The sequence below is a fragment of the Melopsittacus undulatus genome, chromosome Z (assembly GCF_012275295.1).
Source record: "Melopsittacus undulatus isolate bMelUnd1 chromosome Z, bMelUnd1.mat.Z, whole genome shotgun sequence".
NCBI classification, from domain to species: Eukaryota; Metazoa; Chordata; class Aves; order Psittaciformes; family Psittaculidae; genus Melopsittacus; species Melopsittacus undulatus.
In genome coordinates, this window is record NC_047557.1 from 53,574,535 (window position 1) to 53,600,873 (window position 26,339).

Consider the following 26,339-nt stretch of genomic DNA (forward strand, 5'->3'; position numbering starts at 1 on the left):
ATCCTTGGCTCCTGCCAAGACTTCATCTTCACACTTTCCATAAGCTTTCCAGGGAACAACACATGTAAATGTGAGCTGTGAGAGACTAGTTAAACAGTCTTGAGGGAAAGAGCACACAGCAGTAAACTGGCTTGATCTATGGTAGTCATTGCAGACTAGCACGTAAGTTTCAGCCTCTTTCATTCTAAAGACAAAATGTGGACCTAGCTGAGCCAGCAGGAACAGCTGATAGTGCAAAGTAGGTGCTTGTGAGAGCTACCTGGCATTGCTGTTAGCAGTGCTGTAATGCCTCTATGGCATGCCAGCATTATGACAAACCATATACTGGACAAGCAGCTTGCTCTCCTACTCATTAGGGATTCAGAATTAGCCTCACGCACCTGTATGTCTGATGCATTAGTAGAGAGAGAAATCTCATTTCAAATCCCTTTTAAATGCTTGGATACAGGTAAGAGTGTCTTTGCTGGTGCAAGGCACACTCTCTGACCAGGGCAATGACAGATTTTGGAGACATTTGAAAGCAGAATTTCCTCACTCCTTTAACCTATCTTTCAAAATAGTGCTAACTCTAGTTTAATCTACAGCTAATTTCATACAGTCATTTTAAGGATCTGGGGCACCACATTATCATTTTGAGTACAACTTAATGCACATCTGGCAAATATGGAGACCTCTGGTTTGTGCTACATAGCAGATCTGATGCACCCTTGCATCTAAAAATACTTTTATTAGTTTAACATGTTGAAAAAAGATTGATATTTTCTTAAATCTTTATTAAAACCCCTTTATTAAAAACAAGTATTTGTAAATATATAAAACTATAAAGTACAAAGTGCTTCTTGCTTCCCAGTACAGCAGGACTCAGGTGTGGCAGGTAAATTTGTTGTTAATTTGTTCAGTGTATTAGGCCCAGGGCTGAAGAACTGACCAGCCAGTTTCAGAAAAGACAGATAACCTCTTTCCTCCAACAGGTCCAAACTGATCTTGTTTCACCTCAGTTTCAGACTTCCTTCCTGCTCCTTTTGACAGTGCTTACTGGTGAGAGCAAGACTGAGCTGTAGGGACTAGCAGGCTTCCTAAAAGGATGCAGCTAGGTGTTTTACAAAGGGAGAGCTTTCCAGTTGCTAATGGGTAAGAGAATTCAGGCACTGAAAGAAAAATCTGTACAGTGTTCCTCATGGAAAGTACATTCTTTGCTTTGGGATTATCTTCTAGCTGGACTGGGCAAAGCCAGCGGTCCAATTTGCATCAAGTTCCCTTAATCAGTAAGTACTCAGATCCCCATACAAGATGCATGGTTTGAAGCATCACCAAGTCCCATCTATCTTTTTTTTACCTCTGTAATATTACAGAGTAAAAAGTTGTCAGGTTATACATTTACACCTGAACGCCTAAGCAGGACAATGAACTGCTGTAGAAGTACTGTAAAATGAAAAATACAGTTGAACCCATTGCAATTGTTAGGGTAACTGAACTCCAAATAGGATCTTTTCTGTCATTATCCATCTGTTCTAACACTAAAGAACAGCTGTCAGTTGTAGAGAGAGTTGGAAGGCGTTTGTTGATGATGCTTCTTACTTGGTCTCCTCCCAAAATCCCCTGTCATCTGCAGAAAAATGACAGGTCTCTGCATTCTTCGAGTGGTCACCTTTGCTAGTTCTGCCAGCTTCCACCTCACAAGGCACTGCTCTGTCATTCCCCTAAAAGTGAGCTGTCCTCTCAAGTGTTCCCCTATAGGACAGCATGACTTGCCTGGGAAAGGTGACCTACCCCAATCTTACACCAGCAAGTTCATCTTCCTATGGAAAATTTAAACCACTGGAATTGCAGGAGAGGTGGAGAAGGAACAGGAAAGCAAGTAGAACAAGCTTATCCTGAATGTCTCAGCATGGGGCAGGACACCAGAAAGGTGAGAAATGCTGCTGTATTTAAATTCTGCTGCTTGCATTCACAGGCAGCACTGTAGGCAAGGCTCTTCCTGTTTGTAGAAGTGGACAGAGTAGCTCATTGGAACAGACTTATATTGCAGATCACATACCTACACTTACCTGCTGCAGTGGAAGGTTATTCTAGCTCCTTCTGCCCTTTAGCTAAGAGGCACAATTAGCTCCAAACTCAGAGCAGAAGAGTTGCTGTGCTGTGCAAGAACCACAATCCTTAAACAGTTTTCCACTAGGTCTGTGACAGGTATGGCTTCCACCCCTCTGAAAGCTTCCTCCAACCCCCACAGTCCAAGTACTTGGAAATTACCAAAATGTCTGAAACATAATGTTCCTCTTCTCTGCAACATATTTTTTCCTTCACTCAAGTCAGCTAACCCTGTTACCTGCATACTTGTCCAGTTCCACTTTGACCTTTCTGGTAGAACAGCCTTTCTTACAGCCCAGATTCACAAATAAATACAACATTGAGGTAAACCCAGCAAAGGTGCTACAGTGAGTCTGACCTAGCCCTGGCCTGTTATGCAACGTCCCCTGATATCCCAGTTTGCCAGCTGAGCATTTGCAGTCATGGTCCCTGCCCACAGACCTGAGTTCTTCCCTTACTAGGCCATTGGCATCCCCTTTTTGGCCTGGCTAGGCTTCAGGAACATCTGCTGTTGCTGTATCTTCTGCCTTCGCCAAATCACCACTGTTTGTCTCAGCACAGAGCCGCTTGTAGTCAGTGTGGAAGAAAATGACATAGAAACAAGCCATACCACTGCAGAGGCCAGCCAGCACCAGAACTGGAGCTGCAAGGAAGACACACGCTTAGTCAGTGATTTCACAACTCCCCATGGGTGCAGAAGTGTCAAGGTCAGCTCCCAGCACCTGCACAGCCCAAGTGATCACCTCCTGAGGCTACCCGTGAAGACAGTGTGCAGCTCACAGTGGAGCAGTGCCAGTCTAGTAACAGCCAAACCTTGTCCATGGAACACTGGCACAGGATTTTGGTGAAATGTGGGAGGTTTCCAAGACTCTTGTTCTGCATAACTCCACAGGTTGGAGGTCTTACACTGGTGCACAGAATGTGTTTGTGAGTGGGTTATGTGAAGGTATTTGTGTGTTCGGGAATGGTGAACAAAGTTATGAGAAAGACTGAATCAAAACACTTGAACTTTGTAAGTGAACAGGTCCACACAGGTAATACTTCTTGTATCATCTGAGAGCAAAGTGTAGGAAGGATTCCCTAAGGATAAACTTCAATCAAAGAAAAAATTGTGTTGAAAGAACCTTTTCTGAATTTAAAAAAAAAGAAAAAAGTACATCTAAAGGGTTATGCAAAAAAGTCCTGGATGTAGTGACATTCTTATTCCAGCAGTGTCAAATAAACACCTCCATGCCTTTCTCCACAGATGTCCCTGTGAATATCAGACCACAGATGAGCAGGAATGGGTTCTTATCATGACATCCAGCTCTGATCTGACAAGATGGAGAGTTGCATGTTTTCAGACAAAAAGCAAATTGCTTTTAGGGGGCAGTTACTGTGAAGCCTTGTTCCCTGACAGCTAGTGGAGCTTGTTCTATGGAGCTTCTGCTCAGCCTTCAGACATATTAGCCAACCTTTGTCTTATGATGTGTCCCCAGAACTCAGGGTCAGTATTACATAAATATGAACCAGCCAAGAGATCAAGACCAGGGTTTAGCCTGCAGTGAAAACACAGTTGTACTCCTGTTCATTCCAGTTGCTCTTTGGGATACGGAATAAGTCAGAACAAAGCTCTATTAGCATATTACAAACAGGCAGCTGTGTATGCAGAAACAAGGGAAGAAGCTTTCAATCAAAGCAATCAAAGCAGAGCACTGGAACAGGTTGCCCAGGGGGGTTGTGGAGTCTCCTACATTGGAGATATTCAAGGCCCGCCTGGACAAGTTCCTGTGTGATGTACTCTAAATTACCCTGCTCTTGCAGGGGGGGTTGGACTAGATGATCTTTTGAGGTCCCTTCCAACCCTTGGGATTCTGTGATTCTGTGAAAGCCTTTGTAGTCTCAGCAACCCACACTGCAAAGCAGCATAGGCTGTGCTACATGGACAGTGTCCTCCCCCCAGAACAGCTGCTTTCTAGTTTGTGGTCAGGTCACTGCAGGGTGGCCGTAAGAGAAATTTTAACCCAGAGTCAGCAGCAGCATCCATGGCACCTTAGATATCTTCCTATTCCAATCTTGCAAGCCTGGTTTAGCAGGAGCAGCAAGGAATGCACCATCAGACTGGGAAAACCGGCAAGAGATAGGCTACCACAGGCATCAGTCCTGCAGGCTCCCTTACACTGAGACCTGCAGGAAAGTGGGGCACACGGGGTGCAACCAAGCGTCCAACATTGTTTCCCAAGGATATACATACTTGTCCAGTCCAGGGCTCCATCCTGCTCAAGGGCACAGGTGGAAGATGGATCCTCAGAAACACGGACGGTGAGAGCTTGTAGCAGAATCATTAAAATCACACCTTCAATTTGGCTGTGGGGAGAAGCCAGCATAGTTATGATACCTGCCTGATTCATCAGTGCTGCAGACAAGCCCAGCTTCCCCAGTGAGAACATGAGGCCCCTTTCTGGAGCAGAGAAAGCTACTGCCATCTTCCTCTGGGCCACGTGCTTGGTTAACTGGCCCTTGCTCACATGGCATCCTGGTCAGCCTTTCAGCACGCTCCAGACATGCTGGCAGCGTGGTAAGAGCACTATATATTCCCTCTGGAGGCATGTAGATGAACTACAGCTGTCAAGGAGCTGAGGCTTAGTCACTGGGCAGAGACTTAGAAATACCTCTCACTGCAGGATTGAAGATGGGAAGAAGTCAGGCAATGACTTCAGCTTCTTCCTCATTCATAGCTGGCTGGCTATGAGTGAGGCAATGAAGTCCACAGCAAGTGGGAGACAACAGCCTTCAAAGGCAGTGTCTAATGCTCCTCTTTGACTGATGTTCTTGCTTCTGCACCTCCACTTGTCATACACAGATGGCACCAGTCCACGTGTATCTGCTTAGGGCTCCAACAAATCATTCCTGCTGTAGTCCAGTGCGAACCCTAGCCATGTAAACTGACCGAGGAAGGACGGTCACTACCCCATCTGTTGTGGCCAGCTGCCCTCTGAGTGATGAGCCCTATCTCCCTCAGCAGAGCAATGGGACCTGTTAAGTCCCTGTACTGTCATGGGAAAGAGTGCCCCTTTCAGGCATAGACACCATCTGCTTCAAAGGTTAAGTGATGCTGGGCATGGTTAAATCCTGATTTGTGCCAAGCAAGGGAGACCTTCACATTCCTTCTTGCTTTTCTTGCACCAATTTCACACGCTCCTCCTTCCTTTAAAACCTTAGCTCTTCAGCTCTTATGGCTCAGGCAGCCAGCTTCCCCCTTTTCAAGGTCATGTGCATGTACACCAGAAGGAAGTGCAACAGGGTGGCTACCACTGATGTCCTCACTCTTCTTTGTTTGCTCCCCACCCTTGTGTGTGTGTGCATATGTGTTCAAACCCAAGCCTACTTACCTTGCAACAAAAATCAGGCCTGTAGATGTACCCTCTCCCACGGGATAGGAACACTCTACAGCCAACTCCATGGCAATAGGATAGATGGCAAAACCAAAGAAACCAAAGAGTGAGCTGGTGATGGCCAGCATGACAGCCTGGTTTCTGAACCGAGAAGTCTGCAGGCAGAAGAGACACAATGAAGTCTCAATGTCAGCACTGCTGCACAGAAATTCTCTGAACCCATAACCTGCACGAAGTCCTAAGGACTCTGTTCTCATCAGTACCTTCTCTATCTGTTCCTGAAATATTTTACCTCCAACCCTCTGAAGTCAACAAATGGCTACATGATGGAGATTTATCTGTTGAATTTTAAGCAAGGAGAGACAGGATCAGCAGAATTACCTGAAAAGTACTAGTGTGGTCATATTTCTGTGACTTGACTTCCTGGTCAGTAACTTATCAGAAGCATACTAGCACCAAGTGAAACACACACCTTCCTCCTAGGTCAAGCTAACATTTAAGAATTGGTGTTTGCATTGAGTTACATGTGACAATTCACTGGGTTGCTGCAACACATTGGTAAGGAAAACTATTCCACAGTTGCAGCAGCTCAGTGACAAGGGAAATTATTTTTCACAGGGAAATTATTTTCACATGAGTCACAGCAGACTCATGTTTGTAACACTGGGGTTTTACCACAAAGAGCCCCCACAAAGCAAACAAAAAAAAAATCAACCCTGAAGCATTCATAAACCCTCAAGATCAGTTTAGTGTCTAGAACAGCCTTGTCCCTGGCTCTTGAGGAAAGAGCATGGCCTTGTCCAGCCAATGCTAGAAAAAAAAAAACATATATCCTGCAGCTACAGTGCTGATACCTTATTCCTTAATCATGTAAGAAAGTCACACAGAGAAACATGAGGTGTCTGAACTGGCATGGCTGCAGCAGGCCTAGTGCGGCTGAACTGGGACAGTCAAGGAAGACTCTGTGTCTGGAATCTGAGTTCAAAGCATCAAGGCATCAAGCAGATTTGAAGAGGTGTTTTTTTGGTTTACTACTTTGAACATTCCATCTGTATGGGACAAATGTGGTGGAGAGAAGGGGAGGATGGAAAGGTCTGCTTGTTACTCCTGATACAGTCTTTTGCCTGTGCTGTGCTTTACCTCAGCCCAGACACGCTGACTTGTATTCAGAGCATCCCCCTAACAAATGCCAAAGTACTAAGCAGGGAAATAAAAGGTTTGCTTTAAGCATCTTGTCCTACACTGAGAATTTGTCTGTCTCTTCAAAGTAGAGTTAACATCACTGGGATCCTAGCCCAGGGGGATGTTTTGATCATGCTGTATTGAAACTCTGAATTTTTCAACACACAGGAGAAATGCACAGCACAAGACTATTGAAAAAGCTGTCCTGCACTAGTCTGGATCCTCTGCACTGCTAGGAGTCCTCTGCTTCATGCTCAGGTTCCTGCTGGGTGATGGCTCCAATGGCAATGACTATGCTCAACTGCAGTACTTGCACTCCATGGGAGTAAGTCTCCAAGTTCTGCATTCCTCTCCTGGTTGGATTCAAGTGCCTCCCTTTTCTGCCTCTCTCTTATGTCTTGTACTCCTCAAGGAACTAGTGCAGAAACAGCCACATAACTCAGGTGCCTTCTGCTCATCTTACACTCTTGGCAGCCACCACTGTTGAAAACAAGTATTGGGAAAACTATGGCATTCTTTTTCAGTTTTTTGTAAGATGCGTATTTAGTAATTCCATCTCTTTTTTGGGGGAAGAGTGGTCTTAGGGACAGTAAACAAACATGGTGATCCAATGTGAACAGGTAAAATTATGGTAATTTATTTATATCCTGAATATATCTCAGGCTCCACAGTGACTGTGAAATCCTCAGTAAAGGGTTTTTCTTTAAAACATTCCTAGCCAAGAGGGATCATTGCAAAGCATAACAGGTGGCTTATTGAATACTGTGACATCAGATGACCTTGGTTTGAGTTGATGATTTGTTGGATGGCAACAGAACTGAGCCCACAGGTATGGTGCAACGCAAGGGAGAACTCACCACTGCAAACACAATGCTGGCAAGTGCACTCAAACAGAAACAGATCTTGGTGGACTCTATGAACTTTCTTGTCCGGTCGACATACAGGCCTAGCAGGAAAGCACCCAACAAACCACACACTGTGAACAGTGCACCATTCAGGCCAGCAAATTCCTGGAGGGCAGAAGAACAAGTTACTGAGCAACTAGAGCAGTCAGGAAAGAGGTTTTAGTGTCACTGTCCCTTCCACCTGCTGCTACTGAGGTAGGAGAAGCTCCCTGGCCTGTTGCAATAGATGAGGCCTCCATAGGGCTTAGTAGCAAGTAACAGAGCTGAGGTGCTGCTACAAGTGCGAGAAGACAGCCAGGGCACAGGACTCCCAAGGTCTCTATGGATGACAGGTTTTTGCAAACCTAGCAAGGGAGGCTGGGTGCATAGCAGCAGCATTTCCCTGGCATTAAATGCTCCAGCCCATGCATGCAATTGTACTCTATGGGTAGTCAGGTGATTTACCCACACTTGGTAACAGGTCTAACTGCTTTGGGATCTGCTCCTGTTTATAATCATGCTCCTGACCCTTTTCTTACCAGGGAGCACAAGACAGGCAGCCCCAAAGTATGTTAGATGAGACATAGCATCCATCACCTGACTGTAGCAAGGAGGTCTAATTAGAGAGCCAGTGAGCATAGTTAGGATGGGGTCCATGATCTGTTGCCTGCAATGACTTCATCCTCCTCCTTCAGCTCCATAAAAATTCAAATGCAGAAACCAATTCTGAAAGCAGGTAAGCTTCAACAAATTTGGGTAAACATTTTTGGCAGCCTCAGGGGCAGACTGGAAGGAAAGGGTATCTGGAATAGCTTCTGTGGGCTAAAGGACCAGGACAAGCAAGTCACACACAGACTAAGGCACTGTGATGCGCAGAAAGCAAGGCTACGAAGTTTAAAAAATTTTCACTTCAGAGCCAATGGGTTGTACAAATGTGACCTGGATACAGAGTACTGGGCCAGGTATCAGACCTGGGAAGTGTGAGGGAGCGGACAGAGACCCAGAGATGTGGATGTGCAGATACAAAAGCTGGAGGGGTATTTCAAGAGGACCTCCATAGGAATACAAGCAGCAGGACAGAAGTGCTGCCTGCCTGAGGGGAAATGCAGGAACTGGGGCAGACCCCTGCTATTGCAGGGAGCAAGCAGGAAGGATCAGCTGTTCACAAACTGTGCTCAACTGTAAAAGCAGCACCTGGCAGGTGTCATGGGAAGGGTGGGGAAACAACCGTGACTTCATCTGTTGCTCTGGCTTCATGGAAGACTGCAAAGAGGAAAAGGTACTTGAATCAACCTGCTTTCAGCTTCATGGTAGTGCCTTCCTGGGCCCCATCCTACTCTGGGGAAAGTGTCAGAAGGCTGCATAGGCATCAGCGGTCTGAAGTGGCTTAGAAAACACACACTACTCTATTTTTTTTCCCCAAAGAGTGTTTGATAAGTAAAGGCTTTTCATTTGCAAATGGGAGCCTGACCATGGGCAGTAAAGAAAATGCAGATCAGCCTCTATACTGAGAGACTGTGCTCTGGATTAACATACTGCTTAATCTATGTTAGATAATATGAGCAAATAAGATATAAGACAGGGCACCATACTCAGCTATCTTCATTTTGCTGAGAGTTTCTTGTCAAGGAAAATCTTTTTTATATGTGGGCAAAGGGCAGGAAAGAAGGGAGACTCACATTTGAATACCCCTTCTCACAAAGGATCTGTTCTAGCAGAGCTGAAAAGCAGGTGAACATCCCAATTCCTCCTCCAAAGCACACTGCCAGAATGATGTACTGCTTGTTTCTCAGGAGCTAGAGAAAGAAGTTAACATATCATTTAAATAAGTGGAGGTGCAAAAAAGTTCTGGCTGTAATAGTAGAGTTGAGGGTTTGTGGCTCTGACCCCTCATTTAGAAATGCTGACAGGGCAACCCCATGATCATTAGAAGAGTTTGGCTCTCTCCTGTCACTTCAGCCAGAGAACAAGTTCAAACACGGGGAAGAATGGTCTCTTCAGTACCCAAATTCTTCCTTCATTTTACCATGACCTCTCTGAGCTGCTCAGAAGGCTTAGGTTAAGTAGTCCTCTTGGACGAGCCCAGCTGTGCCTATCTGGGCTAGCCAAATGGCAGCCAGACCACAGCTGAATAGTCAGAGAGCATCTCTCACAGCTTTGCTGTGAGCAGTTTCTGCTCCCTGAAGAAGGAAGGAAGGAAGGAATCCTGGTCTCCTTCAGGGAGCTTTCCATGGCAGGTTTGGTGGAGTGCAGTTCAGTGTCTGCTTTGTCACCAGATTACCCAGCATATCCCTGTCTAGCAGGGCTGCATCCCTCACTCCAGCATAGGTCTCTCTCTGTGCTACAGTACTTACCATTTTGAGCCCTTCGAGGAACGGCTGGGAGGTAGAGGTAGTGGCACTGGCTGAAGGAGGTGTTGGAGGCACCTTCTCACGAATCCCCATGGTTGCCAGAGCACAAGCTGTTACTGCCGGGACAGCATAAACACCCAGCTACACAACACAAAGACATGTTATCAGTCTTTCCAGTGCCACTGCCTCCAAATAAATCTATTAGCTGGACCCCAATCAGCCCAGCTGGCTGATTAAAGTAGTTTTCATTTACCATCAATGGGATGTGCTTTCCTTCAGGAACTAGTGCAGGTGACAGCACATTTGCTATTAGAATACCCAAGGGATTGGCTGGAAGGAAATAAAAGAGAGACACTTTTTCATGCAAGTAGTCAGCATCATGTGTCCACCCCTACTGCCAGTCAGCACCAGAGCTATAGTAAGCAGCAAAGTAATGAATAAGGACAGAAAGAGCCATATAAAGGGAGAAACTAGGAAGGCAATACTTGGAGAAGATGATTCTGTGGTCTCACTGTTGCTACATCTGTTTCCTCATCCCCATGATGCCCATTGTCTCAATCTGTTTCCCTAGAGATTGGTTCTCATCTATAAAATACAGTGTCCTAACCCTCACAAGGCTGCCTCAGTAAATGCTAAGCTGAAGGAACAAAATGAAGATGGACAAACCTGTGGCATCTGTGCTGATGTTATATAGCAGCAGTAACAATTAGAGCTTTCCATTGTTTACTGCTCCTATGCCATCATGTATGTATACACACGGATAAGATCCCCCTGATCTGCTCCTCCTGAACCTTCTCAAGGGTGAGCAGTCCCAGCTCTCTCAGCCTTGGCTAACATGACAGATGTTCCATTGCCTTAATTGTCTTAGTGGCTCTTAATTGGACTTACACTAATATTTCCATGTTGTTCTTGTACTGAGGAACCTATAATGGGACACAGCTTTTCAGATGTAGACAGAGGACCTCCCTTAAGATGCTGGCAATGCTATTCCTGATGGTCACGAGGATGCCATTGGTCTTATTTGACAAAAGACATGAAAAGCAGGAAAATGCTGGGACAGCTCTCTAAACTGACAGCTTTCAAGCCAATATATTTCCCCAGTAAAGCCCAAGCTGCCATATAAGATTATCTCTGCTACCAACTACAAAAATCACGTAGCACAAGAAAATCTTGGACACTTGCCTGTACTGGAGTAGGGGGGTTGCATTGTTATGGGCCTAGAGCTGAGCAGTGTGTCAAGCAGTACTGCTGGGACTCAGCCTGGGACTGTCTAAAACTGCGGGAGCCATTATTTTAACTTTTAGGGTGATATTCTGCAAAAGTCAAATGAGGGAAAATTGATTTTTTTACTAGTGTGTAGGAACAGGATTAAGAAAACCAAAGCCAACCTGGAATTGAGTCTGGTGAGAGATGTGAAGGGCGGTAAGAATGGCTTCTACAAGTACATAAGCAGCAAAAGGAAGGTTAAGGAAAATGTGAGCCTGCTGCTGAATGGGGCACGAGATTTGGTGACAAGGAAATGGAAAACACCAAGGTATTCAATGCCTTCTTCACCTCAGTCTTTACTGGTAAGACTGGCCTTCAACCCTGAGAGTTAAAGTCTGGAGCAAGGAAAATCTATCCTTAGTGGAGGACTATGCCAGGGAACATTACCTAGACCAGACATACACAGTCCATGGGATGATGGGATGCATCCATGAGTGCTGAGGGAGCAGACTGTTTTCACTACAAGGCCATTCTTGGTTATCTTTAAAAGGTAGGTCATGGCAGTTTCAAGGGGCTTCTGAGGACTGGAAGAGAGTGACTGTCAATCCCATCATTAAGAATGGCAATAAGGAGAATCCAGGGAACTCCAGGCCCAGCAGTCTCCTTTTGATCCCTGGGAACATTCATGGAACAACTAATCCTGGACACCATTTCCAGGCACATGAAGGACAACAAAGTGAGCAGTAGTAGTCAGCAAAGGAGGAATGGTTAACCAACCTAATAGGTTTCTACAGTAAGATGACTGGCTGGGTGGATGAGCAGAGAGCAGTGGATGTTTTCTATCTCAGTTTTACAAAGGCTGTTGATACTGCCTCCCATAACATCCTCATAGACAAGCTGGCCAAGTACTGGGTAGATAAGTGGACAGTGAGATGAACTGAAAGTCAAATGAACAGCTGGTCCCAGAGGATTACTGTCACTGGCATGAAGTCAAGCTGGAGGTCAGTCACTAGTGGTGCACCCCACAAGTTGATACTGTTGGTACTGGGGCCAATACAGTTTAACCTTGAAGAAAAACCTGGATGACAGGGCAGAGTGCACCCACAGCCACTGTGACACTGTGAGGAGTGGCTGGTAGAAAAGATGGCTACACTGCCATTCAGAGGTTCCTCAAGAGACTCAACCCTGTGAAGCTGAACAAGAGAAGATACAAAGTCCTGCACCTGGGGAGGAATAACCTGCTCCACCAGTACACACTGGGGATGACCAAATGTAAAGCAGCTCTGCAGAGAAGGATATGATGTGGGGAAGAAGATCCTGGTGGACATCAAGTTCACTATGAGCCAGAAACAACCTCCTGATAAAGAAGGCCATCAGCATCCTGGGCTGTATTAGGCAGAATATTATCAGCAGAAGGTGATCCTTCCTCTCTGCTTGGCAGTAGTGAGGTCACATCTGGGGTACTGTGTCCAGTTCTGGACTCCCCAGTATAAGGGAGACATGCACTTACTGGTCCAGCAAAGGGACAAAAAGATGATTAAGGGACTTGAGCCTCTGCCATGTGAGGAGAGACTGAGAGAGCTGGGACTGATCAGCCTGGAGAAGCTGCTGGAAATCAGTTTTACAGAGAAGGACATGAATAGACTGCAAGTGTACCATGAGCCAGGAAGGCACCTTTGCAGAAAGGTGTCCAAGAGCATCCTGGTTTAAAGCATTGCCAGCAGGTGGAAGATGGTGATCCTTCCCTTCTACTCAACCCTGGTGAGAAGCATCTGGAGTGCTGAATCCTTTACTGGGCTCCTCAGTACAAGAAAGATACATAGTTAATGGAGAAAGTTCAGTCAAGGGCCAAATACATGATTAAGGGACCAGAGCATCTCTCACACATAAAGAGGCTGGGACAGCTGGGACTATTCAGCCTGTAGTAAAGAACTTTGATCGGAGATTGTACAGAAGAGGGAACAGACTTTTCTCAGTGGTGCCCAGTGGCAGGATAAGAGGCAATGGGCACAAACTGTAACACCAGAGAACCTGTCTGAATATAAACTTTTTTTCCTGTAACAGTGTTTGAACACTGAAAGAAGTTGCTCAGGTAAATTGGAACATCTCCATCCTTAGACATGGCCAAAACCTGGGTAACCTGTTCTAGTAAACCCTACTTGAGCAGCAGGGTGGACAAGATCAAGAGGTGCCTTCTAACCTTGTCTGTTCTGTAATTCTGCTACGGCATCATTAACAGTGCCACAGAACACAACCACCACATAATTTCTGTTCTGTGTTTGGGAAAGTACTAGCTTATGATTCTTGTGAAATCTTAACCTGCTTCTAAGTACACAGACACAATTAAACAACAGTTTCCAAGGAGATGGATTAAAGCTTCTCTGTTGGGGTAAAATGTGTCTGGGCATTGTAAGGGACTGCCTGAAAACTACTGTCAGATGTTTCCATGAACTATCAGCATGCTGAAGCAATTCCTGAAGGTGTGGGATAGGGGTGGAAATGTGAGCATTGGGCTAAATTTGAAAAGACTAAGTGAGACTATTTGAGTAATTACAGGGTTTCAGCCACCTTCTCTTCCTGAGAAGAGAAATTATATGAGCCAAAAGTAAGAAATTAGAAGGTCAGTGGAGTTAATGAACTGTACATTATGGTCCAGGGGTCCTGATGGATTTCACTGCAGTACTCTGCAATGGGAATGTGTGTTTTGTGGACAGTGATGTTGACACACTAAAACTCTGCAAGGTGCAGAAAATGACAAATGACATGCTGACAGACCACAGTAAATGAAGAATCCCACACATGAAGCAGAGGCCACTTCAGTGGACTCGAACGAGTCTTTCCTGTCCTGACATAGGAAAATTTCTCATGGTCTTCAGAGGCCAGCTCTTAGCCCTGCACTGCTTCTCTGTAGGTAGGTCTTTGTAAGTGATGGGGAGAACCAAGATAGGATAAATACTCAAAAGAACAGCTGAGTCATAGTGATTTCAGCTGCTCACTGGATCTTGTTTTGTCACAGAAGCACAGGCAGGCCTACCCAGAAGCACTGGGGATACTGACAAGAGGCTGTAGGACTGGTTTGTATGTGCAGCAGTGATACTGACAATACTGGAATGCTGAGTGCTTCTCTGGCACTAACACAGGAAATGAGTATTGATAAATTGGAGAAAGATGAAAGAAAAAGCTCAAGTGAGCAACACAGAGATATGGGAAGAGGCAAAGGGAAATATCATCATAAGGTGACTGGGTTGAAGCCATTCAGTCTTTACAGGCAAAGGAGAGAAGATGTGACTGTCCGTAACTACCTGACAAACAGGTGCAACAAGACTGAATAGCTGAAGGATAGGAGCATCAAGACAAGAAGTAACATGCAGGCATTTGTCAGTGAGGTAATTAACCACAGAGTAAATTACTGGGGCTGTGGCAGATGCTCCTTCTAGGCAATATTTAAACTTTCTTGAAATGAAATTCTGATTTTGTACAGCACAGTAATGGGTGTAGCTAGACATCATTAATTGAAGCCCTTTAAACAGCAATATGCAAGTGTTGCAACAGATAATAATCACCGTACATACAGTCCTCACACTGAAATCTCAACATGTCACAGACTGAACAGCTTCAGATCTTGGGTTTCGACTGTTCCTTGCTCTTCAGTTTTATTTTGTCCTACAGTTAGATCCATTTGATCCTGTAAGGACTGAGGACACTTTTTAATTTTTTTTTTTATTTTTACACAAAGTGAAAGAAATGCCTTTTGGCTGCTCTCTCACTTAAAAAGCGTAAGTTGCCTACAGGGTGGAGTCCTTCAGGGCAGTGAAGGACGAAGTGCACAGTGGTCAGTCCCTAGTAGTACTTGTATTACACCACACAGACAACAGAGCTTCTCCAGCAGGCAAGGTGAAAGTCTGTCTGAGTTCTGGCAAACAAGGTGGGCCAATAGGTCCATTCTATTCTAGGAAGGCACTGCAAGAAGAATTTATTTGTTCTGACACTATAAATCCATTCTTACTAAACAACAGTGTCTGTGCTCTGGGTTTGCAGTGGCATTGGAAAAGCTGTATAGGGGTGCCCCTTTACTGCCCTATTCTCCATGCCTATGCTTTCTGAACTCCAGGGCAGTAGGGAGAGAAGGTGGCTGTTGGCTGTTCTGAAGGAAGGGCAGATGCGGCAGATTTAGGTACTGTAAGATTTATAGCTGGAGCCAGTGGGCCAGCCCAGTTTCTGGGGCACTTCTCAAGTCGTAGAACGGAAGAAGAGATTTCTTCTCCCTGCTGGGAAGAATGTCACATGGAGGAATTAAATAGGTCTGTCAAGTGCAGTATCCTGTCTCTAGCAGGGCCCAAAAGAGCAAGAGAGGAATGAGATTAGAGCAAGTGTATCTGGTGCCTCCCCTCCAGTTTCTCAGCTTCCAGACAATTTGCAAGGCAGATGTGGTTTCTGCATGGATAGTTCTGCTGCATTTAGCATCCCCAACGTTTTTGTGTGGCCAGCTGAGTATATTTTATCTGTGTGTGCATACACGCAGCTTTGCTACTGAATGAACTGGTGGACAAAATTGCTGCAGCAGCCTCACCTCTATCCCGTTACAGAATTTGGCAATTGTGACCACTGGCATCATATGCAATTTGGACACCTTCCTAACAAGTTGCTGAATTAAGGCCACTTACAGACATTAGATTAGTTACACAGAGGACTATCTCAGAGGACTATCTCTCTAGCCTCTATGGTATTTACTCAAGGATGATCATCTTGTCATTGCAGAGAGGAAGGAGGTTGGGAGCCTGGGTAGCTTACTTTGAATGCTGTACCTGGATATGGCTAAGGCCCACTTCTTGCTCCCCAGCTTGGAAAAGCTGTCTTGCAGCACCATGAAGGCGCTGGTTTATTGCACATGGCTATGAGAGTCTTGGATGGAGCTGTATATGCAGGGCCAAATGGGTGTAGTACAGAGGGTTTCCTTTGCCTGCTGCCTCTGAAAGGCAAACAAATGCAGCAATATTACTTTGCAGCTATCACTTACACATTGATGCAATTGTATTTGCTGTCGCTCTCTGGTGGTCTGGAAACCATAGTGCTGCCAGCTTTGTCGGTGAAAAGATGATAAGGGGCTGTGCCAGTGCACAGAGGCATTGCCCAGTAAACAGATACCAGTAACTCTGGGAGCCCAAGTTCAGGAACTTCAGGACACTGAACACCCGGATGATGCTACCCATCATGTTCAGCCACGCGCTCAGGATCACCTGGAGCAAGCAGAAACAGACATGGTTTGTGTGCTGAAGCCTAAAGGGCAGAACTTAATACAACTGAGTAGCTTGAGCCAGGTCTCAGATGCACTACAGGAGACACTGTGTTAGTAATCACTGCATGCAAAGTTGCCTGAAGACCAACCCTTTATGCCACTACAAGATGCTCGTTATCCAACAGTGTGTTACCTGAAACATTAGGGAGCATGGTGGCTGTCCTAGCCAAACATGAGAACTACACCACAATATAATATATTATGCAAGACAGAAGATATTGTAATGGAATTGATGAGATATTCAAAGTTCACTAATTAAGTTCTGTTTGTAAGTTTGCACCATCACCCATATTTTGATGTGACAATCCAAAGATCATGGCAGAGTCATTCAGCCTACAGATGCTGCAAATGCTCATCCATGCCATTAGCATGCAAGTGTTTCAGTGCCACATTCTACAACACTCTTGCTTCTGGGAATACTGTGCAGAGATCCCAAACTGGCCTAGCGTAGACCTCTGAGCTTACAGGGGTCCCTTGCTTGCATCCTGTCCTGCTGCTTCTTAAAGTGACCCTGCAAACAGAATAGCTGTGCTATCACTTCTCTGTAGCAAAGCCTACTCATTTACAACAAGCTCTGCACAGGAGCAGCCCACAGCATCTGTCCCTGTCAGCTAAGACAACAAAAACTGAAGCAAGAAAAGGCACATAGTGATGCAACATTATTCTACCCTTTTCCCACTGCTCCCCACCTTAGAAATGAGGAGACGGCTATTAGTGAAGTAGGACAGAGCTTTCAATATTGTCACCCACTGCACTATTTGGCAAGACTCCCATACTGCTATCTCTAGGTGAAAACACCCTCAGGAATACAAAATAGTTCAACTCACGGCACATCTGAGCCCCAAGCTGTCAAGAACCCATGTTGCCACCAGACCAAATGGGATCGAGATGAGGAGGTACACTATTGAGAGCCAGTTGACCATCTCCAGGGAAATGTGGAAGTAGACTGCTGTCTTATCAGCCACAGGAGCAAATGTCAGCCACAGCTGCAGAGTAGAGAGCAAAGACTGGTAAACATGAACACCTTCACCAGAAAAGAAATGTAGCATTCCCTCAGACTGAGTTGTGAAGGCGTTTGCCGTCTTAGTTTCTCCTTGAAATTACAATAAAGCTGGTAGTAAAAATTCAAACCCACAATGTCTGCAGTTACTCATGCTAGCACTATTTTACTACTGGCATAATTGTTATTTTGGCCCAGAGCACAAAATCGATTTGACTACCTCATCCACAGTCACCTAGTCCTGCTGCTGATAGCTGGCAGAGGCAGAGTTCAGTACCTTTTTCTGTCCCCCGGCTGTATATGTTGGCCCCTGCTGCACTTACCTGATGCAAGCAATTCTTACAAGCAATCCTTCCACACTACCACAAAAAGAAACAGAGGCTGCCATCTCCTCTTTGCAGCTAAGAGCCTCTTAAACTGAGCCTGATATTTACAGTTATTGGTAATCCCTGGATGAAGCCTTGTAAGGACAACTTTGCTATGTTTTGGCTAAGACATTATTCCATGCTGTCTTATACCCACTCAACAGCTACATAAGGGCCTAGAAATCTGCATTATTGAGTGTTTCAGAACATGTAAACACAACAGGTAACTATTCAGTAACTATCCATTTTTACCTTTCAGTGCCAGATCTGAAAATATTTCCCTGAAGCTCGTTTTAGGAACATGAGATTGCTGTCTGTTTCTGATTTCTTCTGGGAAAAACAGGGCCTGCTTTGATCCTCAAATCAGGTCCTGAGATCTTGCCCACAAGGAAGAAATAAGGGTACTACCCCAATTTTAAGAATGCTTCTGTGGGTTGTGAAAACGTGCCTTCTCTGGTGGCCTAACCTAAGAACAGGTTTTAATAATGTGAATGTAAGCTACTCCACTGTTAGAAGATGACCTTGCAGCTGCTGTATACTTAAGATGGTCAAGTTTGCAGAAATGTGAACAAAAACTTCAGCTACAGCTGCTGTCTCTTTCCAGGTACCCCTCTCTGCCATCACAAGCTTCCACTTCACAGCCCACATCCTGCAGAGAGCATCATCTGCAGCATTAATATGTAACTAAAAAGGGCTTGGGTAACCTCAGAGTAAGGTGTGCCCCTACACTCTGCAACTTATTTCCAGTGTTCCTATTTACTTCTTACACACTGGATACCATAAAGCCTACCACAATGAATGGAAGCAGAAGTGAAGATGAGATTTTCTTCTTTCTTAGTGTCAAAGTGTGAGAACAGCCACACACAAATCATTGTTTAGCTAAGCTTTCTCCTTGCAGGGATGCAATAAATAAATGGCAGTAACAGGAATTCTGAACATATCACCAGTACCCTAGCAAGGACTCCAAGTGTTAGCCCTTTGCTCCTTGCTGAAAGGAGTTGACATGCCAAATCTCCTGCATTCAACACAAAGCTCAAATTACCACGCTGGGCTCAGACTGATCCCACACTCACGTGGCATCAGTCAAAGGTCTGGCAGGGGGTGGATCTGGTGTTCACTCAGCTTCTACAATCAGGTGGATGAAGATGCTGGGTGCTGAAAGAAACTACTCATTAGACAAGAAGGCTGTTCCAGGTCACTGGGAGACTTGCAGCAGAGATCTAGTAAGATGGGCTTTTAAAAAATCACTGAAATAGTGTATTATACTGGAATGATGTTATTATCTTGTCTCAGGAAGAAGTTTCACCCACCTTTGTTTTCCAGAACTGATCTGCATCCTACTGGGATGGGAATTTGACTGTTTCATACTATTGTAACTGTTTAAATGTTACAAGCATAACCAAAGCTTGAGCATTAGTTTGATAACAGGATGCTAAACTGCTGCTAAACAAAACCCATCTGTGTATTTCCAGCAACAGCAATTCTCAGTTCCTCACTGTCTTCCAGATTGGGCTGGTGATGAAATACCTTACAGGGAACAGTGTAATTACAGAGATGGTACATTTTGTAAGCCAGCTTGAGGTACATTTTCACCTTTCTATTCCTCCACACAAAACACTCACCCATGCATGACGTCATTAGAAGAGTGATGCTACTCTCCTAATGCCGGAGCACAGCAGTGGCTGTATACACCTAGGTAAGCTGGGATCAAGCACTCTGACAGGTTGCTATTAGACCTAGCAAAACCATTCCCTGCTGAAAACCAAGCTTTCTGGCTGCCCTGTATTTCTGTCCTAAGCAAGAGTGCCAGTTCCACCGTGTGTGAGAGCACAGAAGGTGGGAAACTGCAGCATGCCCAAGCCTGAGTTTGTTCTTCAGAACAGGAAGTGGGTTTCTTCATGAAAAAGTATGGTTTTGCCCCTATTCAGGCAAGGGGTGTTTAGCTTGTCTTGGTTTAACAGAGAAATTTAGAACTGGGCAATGGAGTGTGACGTGCAGCTGTGGTCAAACTGGCCACCAGGTAACCTGGCAAGAAAGAGATGGCACCATCAGATTTTGCCAACACACAGAAATTGCCATGCTAAGCAAGTGAGTATGCCACCTTCTGCTTTGGATTTTCCCAGTGAAAATGACTTTATCCACAGTAGTTAGTGAGCTCTTCTGCTGGGAGTTTGCGCCCTCTTCTCCTACATGTTTTTTCTGAAACTCTGCCAAGACTGGTAGTTACTCAGGGACTGCTATGATACACGTCCCCTCAGGCAGAACAGGGTGAGGATGATGCAGCTCTTTCCTAGCAAGGTCTAAGTGTTGTAACAGCTTAAGAAACAGAGTAGAAACTGAGAGGGTTCCTTTCTCCTCCATTCTCCAAAGGACTTCACTCAGCTTTGCACAGCAAAACCAGTACCAGAGCTCCGCACTGTAGATGACAGATGCAAAAGAAGAGAGAATGTGTGGGCTGGTTGCTTCTGGGACAGATAAAAGAGCAAACTCTGTCCTTGCAGGTTGTCTACACACTTTTCCAATCCCTGCACAACTCTTTGTGGAAATAGGGTCTTGTGGTCTGGCCAAACTGCACTCAGCTCCATTGCCTGTGTAGTCACACAGACCTAGAAACTCAGTGTGAGGTGCAGAAGGCATCGAGGGGAGTATGTGTTACGCACTGTTGCGCTACATCTATGTCCACGTGCACTCCTCAGAAAGCAGCTCAATGGATGTCACAATAGCAGAACCGAGAGTCCAGCCCCTAATCAATGTCTCTTCCTGATCTGCAGTGGTGACAAGCAATTTCCGTTCACCCATTACGGTTGATGTCCCTTCTGAGCCGTCTCAGGGCTACAATTAACAGAAACTTTTTAGCAAATTTTGTCGAAGTTCCCAGCTTGGTACCCACAGATAAGGAGTGCCTTGTCTCTGAGGCTCCAAATGCACCCAGGTCAGTCCCACACCCTGACTGCTCAACACCTTTCTTGTGCACTACCCATAGCAGAATACAGCTGCTCCTGAGCTCAAGCCTTAGAAGCAGGCTCATCTCACTGTGATTCCTGAGCTTAGAGACATCGAATGCTCCAGTGCATGCTAGTCTTGGCAGGAAGTCATTCCTCAGCACACACTCGCTATAAAGACCTGTGCTCTACACAGTAGGCACAGTAACTGATGAAGAGGACAGAAGGTCTGCTGAAGACCCACAGGCCTGTTCTGCCTTGTACGAGAGTACAGTTGCAGCTCCCACTGCTTCTAGCACACGGCTGGATGATTGAGTAACCATGCCCCATCCCTGCAAGAAAAGGACACAAATGTTTTCCACACGCACCTCTACTTATATCCCCAATTACAGGAAAGCCCACTCCACGCCTCCTCTGACAATGGAGCATGTCAGACCGCATGTTGGAAAGCAAATGCATGGAATCTCAAGCTGACTGATACTGGTTCTACTTTCAGCTCTACCTCCCTTTGCTTTAACTTTCTTCTAGATAACCTTTTTTCTTCTCCTGCACCTTCCAGAAACTGCCTGCTCCCTTCCCCACTAATTGTACGCCTGCTTCCTCTAACCAAGAACAGGTTACAACTGTTCCCATTCTGCCCCCATTTCTAAGCAGCTTTATTGCTTTCTGATACCCTTGTAAACCCCTAACTGATTTTCGGACATGGATTCAGCTGTCTTCCTCCCAGTACCAGCCCAACGCCTTCAGTTTTCCCCCTCCTCTCAGTCCCTTCTACCTCCATCTTCTCCAGGTTCCACTCCTCTACCCTGTTGCCTTTACTGTTTTCACTCCCCACAGACTCTCCAGGACCTATTTCACCTACAGGACCCAATTTCTCTCCATCCATTCCAAGGGAGCCCAGCATTTGTCCTCTCTCCCACTTCTGCAGGATGTAACCAGTGAGCTGTGAACGACCGATTCTCTGTCTGCAATGGCTGAAGGCAGGACTCCATACAGACTTTACACTTTGGTAAGCAGCAGTTGTGAACTGCAGAAAGCAGCATAAATACAGCCCCAGGATTTTTGGAGCTCAAAGAGCAGTAGTGATATATATTGATGCATCGCACATATAACTAGGCACAGTCCTGACAGAAGTAGTACCAAAAATGTTTTTTATGACAGAAGTAGTACCAAAAATGTTGTTTTTTATGAAAGGCAAAGTATGCCCTCCTTATCAGCAAGTCAAGATTCTGAAAGTAAAAAGCAAATCTACTTGCAGAATGGCAAGTGCATGCAATCAGGTAGGTTGGAAATTAAGCCATTTTGCCATGTCAGTGGTGGTATTAGCTAGCTAAGGCTGACATATGTAGTGTTTTTACTCTCTAGCATATAGTATAGCTGTGTACAGTGTAGAAATGCCTTTGTAGTACCTTTTATGTACAGCTTGAAAAGGAGGAGCCAACAGGACAAATAACATGAAACAGGATGTTCTGCTTTGTAAGAGGCACAGCTTGCCTACCCCCAGGCAGGCACTGCCTGCAGCCTCTCTCCCAGTCCCAGCATGCTCTCTCCCATGTAAATATGACGTAGGATGTCTTTCTGAGACATGAAGGCTGTCTCCTCCTCCCCTGGGCTGCGGTTAGGGTAAGACAATGAAGACCTTACACCAGAGTCCTCATCTTCAAGGTCAAAAGGACCCTACAGTCTTGAAGCAAACAGCCCTTGGCCTCATCTTAAGGCACCCATGCTAACAAAGCAGCCTAGCAAGTAAGGGCAGAGGCAAGACATTCATACAGGTCCAATTCCTGCTTAGATGGCACTTCTAGTCTTTACAGCTCTCAGGAGGAGTAGAGGACACAAGAGCCAGGCAGTAGGAGCTGTGAGCACATGCCTATCTACAGTGGAACGGCTGGAGCACGCAGGCTAGGAGCGTGCAGGCCCTGCCCTGGAGCATGCCAGTCCCCACTTTATCACCTCTCCTTCTCTCCCAAGTACACTAAGTGGTGGTAGAAGTCCTTTACGCTGGTGAGTCAGAAACCACCTGGTCAAACGTAAGCCAGCTCCAAACCTCTGCTCCCTTCCTCTTTCCCCAGCTTGCTCACACTGGTAGGCACAGAACAGGGCACAAAACATTCTCTTCCATTCTCTGTGCGTTTCCCTGTCACCTGCCCTAAGACAAGAAAAAGTTCTTCCTGTGAAACACAAAGTTCTCACTTGTGCAGCTTCATAGGAAGGAAGCAGTGAGGGAGGATGTCTTTGTCTCAGCAGTTTACTGCTACAACAGCTGTCAGCACACTATGAATACTCTTAAATATTAAAACTGTGTATCAAAAAACCCCACACACTTAAAACCACAGCATTAGTTTGACAAAACAAATCTGAGACTTATGTTGCCCCTCACCAGGAGTGCTGCAAGAGACAGCCTGGGATCAATCATCTAAGCTTAGCTGTGGTCAGAACAACCTCTCTGCCCAGGACTGCAGGCAGCAAGTAAATTATACTGATGCCTGCTTATGGCCTCCTTAAGACAACACAAGGGCTTTGTATACTATATTGTTAGTTAGGAATTTCCAGAATAGCTGTATTTAGGAAATGAGAACCAATCCCTGGCAAGATAGTATCCACTTTGTACAGCAGGGAGAGACAGTGGCTTTTAAACTCAGGTCAGTAACAGATATTCAAGTATGAACTACGTATGGCTGGTGTAAAAGTCTCCTTTATGCCGTATTTACCCCATAGTGCTCTGGTTAAAGATGGGTTTTCGCACAATGTGGAGCAGGAGGAAGTAGGGAAGAATGCCCCTTTCGTCACCATATGGTCTGGCCTAGTTTTGTTCAATCTAAAAACTTTAACAGGGGAGACTTAGGATAGATATAAGAAATAAATTCTTTACTACGAGGGTGATGAGACACTGGCACAAGCTGTCCAGAGAAGCTGTAGCTGCAGCTGCCCCATCCCTGCAAGTGTTCAAGACCAGGCTGGATAGGGCTTAGGGCAACCGATCTAGTGGATGATGTCCCTGCCCATAGCAGGGGTGTTGAAACTAGGTGTTTCCAACCCAAACCATTATGATTTTAAAACAGACTGAACTAAGAAACACTGCTTTCCCAGCCTGTTCTTGCTGCATGATGAAGTGTGCATTCCCACAGTTAACCTGTTTCTACCTTGTCTTCCTAAAGACTATTAAGCTGTTGCAGATAGCCTGACACAGGTATACATAGAACAAAACGCTGCATGCAACATCTGAACCTCTTTAACTTGCAAAGCAATTTTCACACCATAGGACTGGCAAATTAATCTTTCCATCTGGAACTTTTAAACAGCACCCAATCACTTTGATTTCACTGGCTTTTAACTGCTCCCTCCATTTTAATGTGATTTTTATCAGGAACATTTAGAAGAACCTTTAGCATCAGGAAATGGTTGGTTACAACTTTGTACATCGACATACTTGCCACTCCAGGCCTTTGCAATGGCTAAGAAACAGTATTACCACCCTAGGATATTTATTAAGCACCCTATTTTGAAGTGGTGAAGTTCTGTCTTAAGTTTATACTGGTGCAAAATATTATTGTGGATAACCAAGAAGTTGGCAAGAGATGAAGAGGACAGACAACAGTACAATCTTTCGTGGCTATAAAGTTTACAGCAACATGAGCTGGGACACATTTACACTTGCAGATGCATTGAAAGGGTATTTTTTTTTTCAGAGTAACCCTCCAATTTCACTGTTCATCTTTCAGTAAAGTCAAAGTCTGACAAGACATCCTGTAAAGATTTTGTATAGCTTCTGTCATCCATGCTGTCACAGTCCACTTCTAGCAGGATTTTTTCTTTCTTCCTAATGTTCTTATGCTGTGCCAACTTATCTGCAAGCAAACAGCAGGGCTTCACGTTGCTTTTCTGCATGACATGTTTTACCCTCTTAAAGGATACACCAATTCTCCCTTGAGGAGCCACATTCATTTTTCTGTTTTCCATATACAGCAAAATTCTATGTTTTCCCATTTATCTACTCCAGCACTCTTGCATCATGGAATACTTGCTCTTCTTTCTGAGCATTTAATGTCTGCAGGTTGCAGTGCCTAATCTTGTCTGCCACACAGCTTGCATTCACAGCATGGTAATCCTCAAGCACATGAATAATTCTGCATCAGTCTGGTAATTATCAGACAAGGTCCTCAATGACTTCTGAACAAAGATTTGGGCTTCCATCTCATATACCAGGGCTTGCTACAGGGAAACTTTACACGTTTATCTCAAAACTTACTGAATTTGGTTTTAATCTGTTCAACAGGAGGGGGTGTCATCCCCTTTTTTCAGGTTTTCTGAATAAAGTGCCTGTAGGCAATAGGAAATTCACAGACCAGTATGTTTAGCAGAGACTCACTCCAAAACTGTTCTGTATGTGCAACAGAAACCTACTTGCTCCTTTTTCTGACCAGATGAATCTGCTGTCATAGGTCAGCAATAAGTCACAGCTAACTCCTGCTCCTCTACCAACAGAATTTCAACACTGTTCTCATATTCCTAGGTTTGAAATATGTGGCCCTCACAGGCGCTGAATACTTTCTATTCCTCCCCACGGCCTGCGGAGCGACTCGGCAGCGAACTCAGCTTCATCCCGAACTGGCTGTGAGCTGCGGTACTTCCTGCTGTGCTCTTCCAGCTCACACACACTCTCCCGCCCCATCCTGCCCTTCCCCCACACCTCCTCCACACCCCGGATCCCACCGGTCGGAAGAAAGGTATTCAGGCCGAAGTCGTAACCAGAGACAGAAAGTTCAGACGGAAAAGCCACTTATTCGTTCCCTAAAGCACGGCCGGGCTGAGGCGTCTGTGCGCTGCGCGAGTGCAACCGAGCTTCAGTGCCGCAAGGATGAGGGGGTGGATCTGGGACAGGGCACCGGGGCATAGTGCTGACGATTGCTTGTCTGCTTCTAGGAAGAGATGGGAAGTGGTTTTGGCTCCGGAGAGCCCTGTCACCCCATCCTCTCCTGCTGGCAGAAGCCAGAGCTGCGGCGCAGGAGGGGCAGGAGGGGCTCCGCCCCCTCCTGCGCTCACGACCGCCCGGGTATCCAGGGGCTGCCTACGGCTGACCCCTTTCTGCCCCCCGCCTCCGCAACCCAGGCATCCCCTCGGAGAAGCGTCCCCGCCGCTCTGCGCCCTCGCGGCCCTCTCCCCTCTGCTAAGAGGACTCCGCCGCACAGCGGGCTGAGCTGGACAGGCGGGGCGGCCCCGCGCCGCACTCACCATGGCGTTGGAGCAGTTCAGTAGGCACACGGCGGTCAGCAGAAACCACCGCCGACGGTACGTCTTGAACTGAGGCAGCCGGCCCAGGCCCTGCTCTCCCAGCAGGCTCGCTGCCTCGCCAGTCTCCATCGCAGCAGGGCTCGACTCGGCCCGGCACAGACAGCACAGCACGGCTCGGCTCGGGACGGCGCCGCCCCGCCCCTCCCCGCCCGCAGCGCTCGCTGGCCTCCCCGGGGCGGCCCCGGCCGCGCAGCCGCCTGCCGCCCGGCACGGCACGGTCGGGACCACAGCATGCGGCAGGCGGTCCCGGTGCGTCCTGCGGAGCCGCGGTAAGCCGAGTGACAGCCGTTCCCTCGGGAGGCGGGTTTGCCCTGTCGCATTTGGCAGAGGGGAACAGCCCGGTGCTCCGAAGCGGGACT

The 26,339-nt window shown here is 46.1% G+C and overlaps 1 protein-coding gene across 1 annotated transcript; it reads right to left on the reverse strand.

The window, feature by feature from the left end:
• Positions 1-1,908: 1,908 nt before the first annotated feature.
• On the reverse strand, positions 1,909-26,109 carry SLC49A3 (solute carrier family 49 member 3). The gene is made up of 10 exons (XM_034072606.1): positions 25,921-26,109; positions 17,209-17,367; positions 16,103-16,322; positions 10,133-10,209; positions 9,883-10,020; positions 9,208-9,324; positions 7,502-7,654; positions 5,460-5,617; positions 4,322-4,434; positions 1,909-2,731 (listed from the first exon to the last, which is right to left on the reverse strand). Exons 1-10 carry the CDS (start codon positions 26,047-26,049, stop codon positions 2,577-2,579), a joined length of 1,419 nt encoding a protein of 472 aa, XP_033928497.1. The 5' UTR covers positions 26,050-26,109; the 3' UTR covers positions 1,909-2,576.
• Between the last annotated feature and the right edge of the window lie 230 nt (positions 26,110-26,339).

Coding starts and splice junctions, on each gene's coding strand:
- SLC49A3 (XM_034072606.1), bottom strand. CDS start 26,049: ATGGAGACTGGCGAGGCAGCGAGCCTGCTGGGAGAGCAGGGCCTGGGC. Junction 16,323..17,208: donor GCTTGGGGCTCAGATGTGCC/GTGAGTTGAACT, acceptor TGCTTGCTCCAG/GTGATCCTGAGCGCGTGGCT. Junction 4,435..5,459: donor GGCCTGATTTTTGTTGCAAG/GTAAGTAGGCTT, acceptor TTCTCCCCACAG/CCAAATTGAAGGTGTGATTT.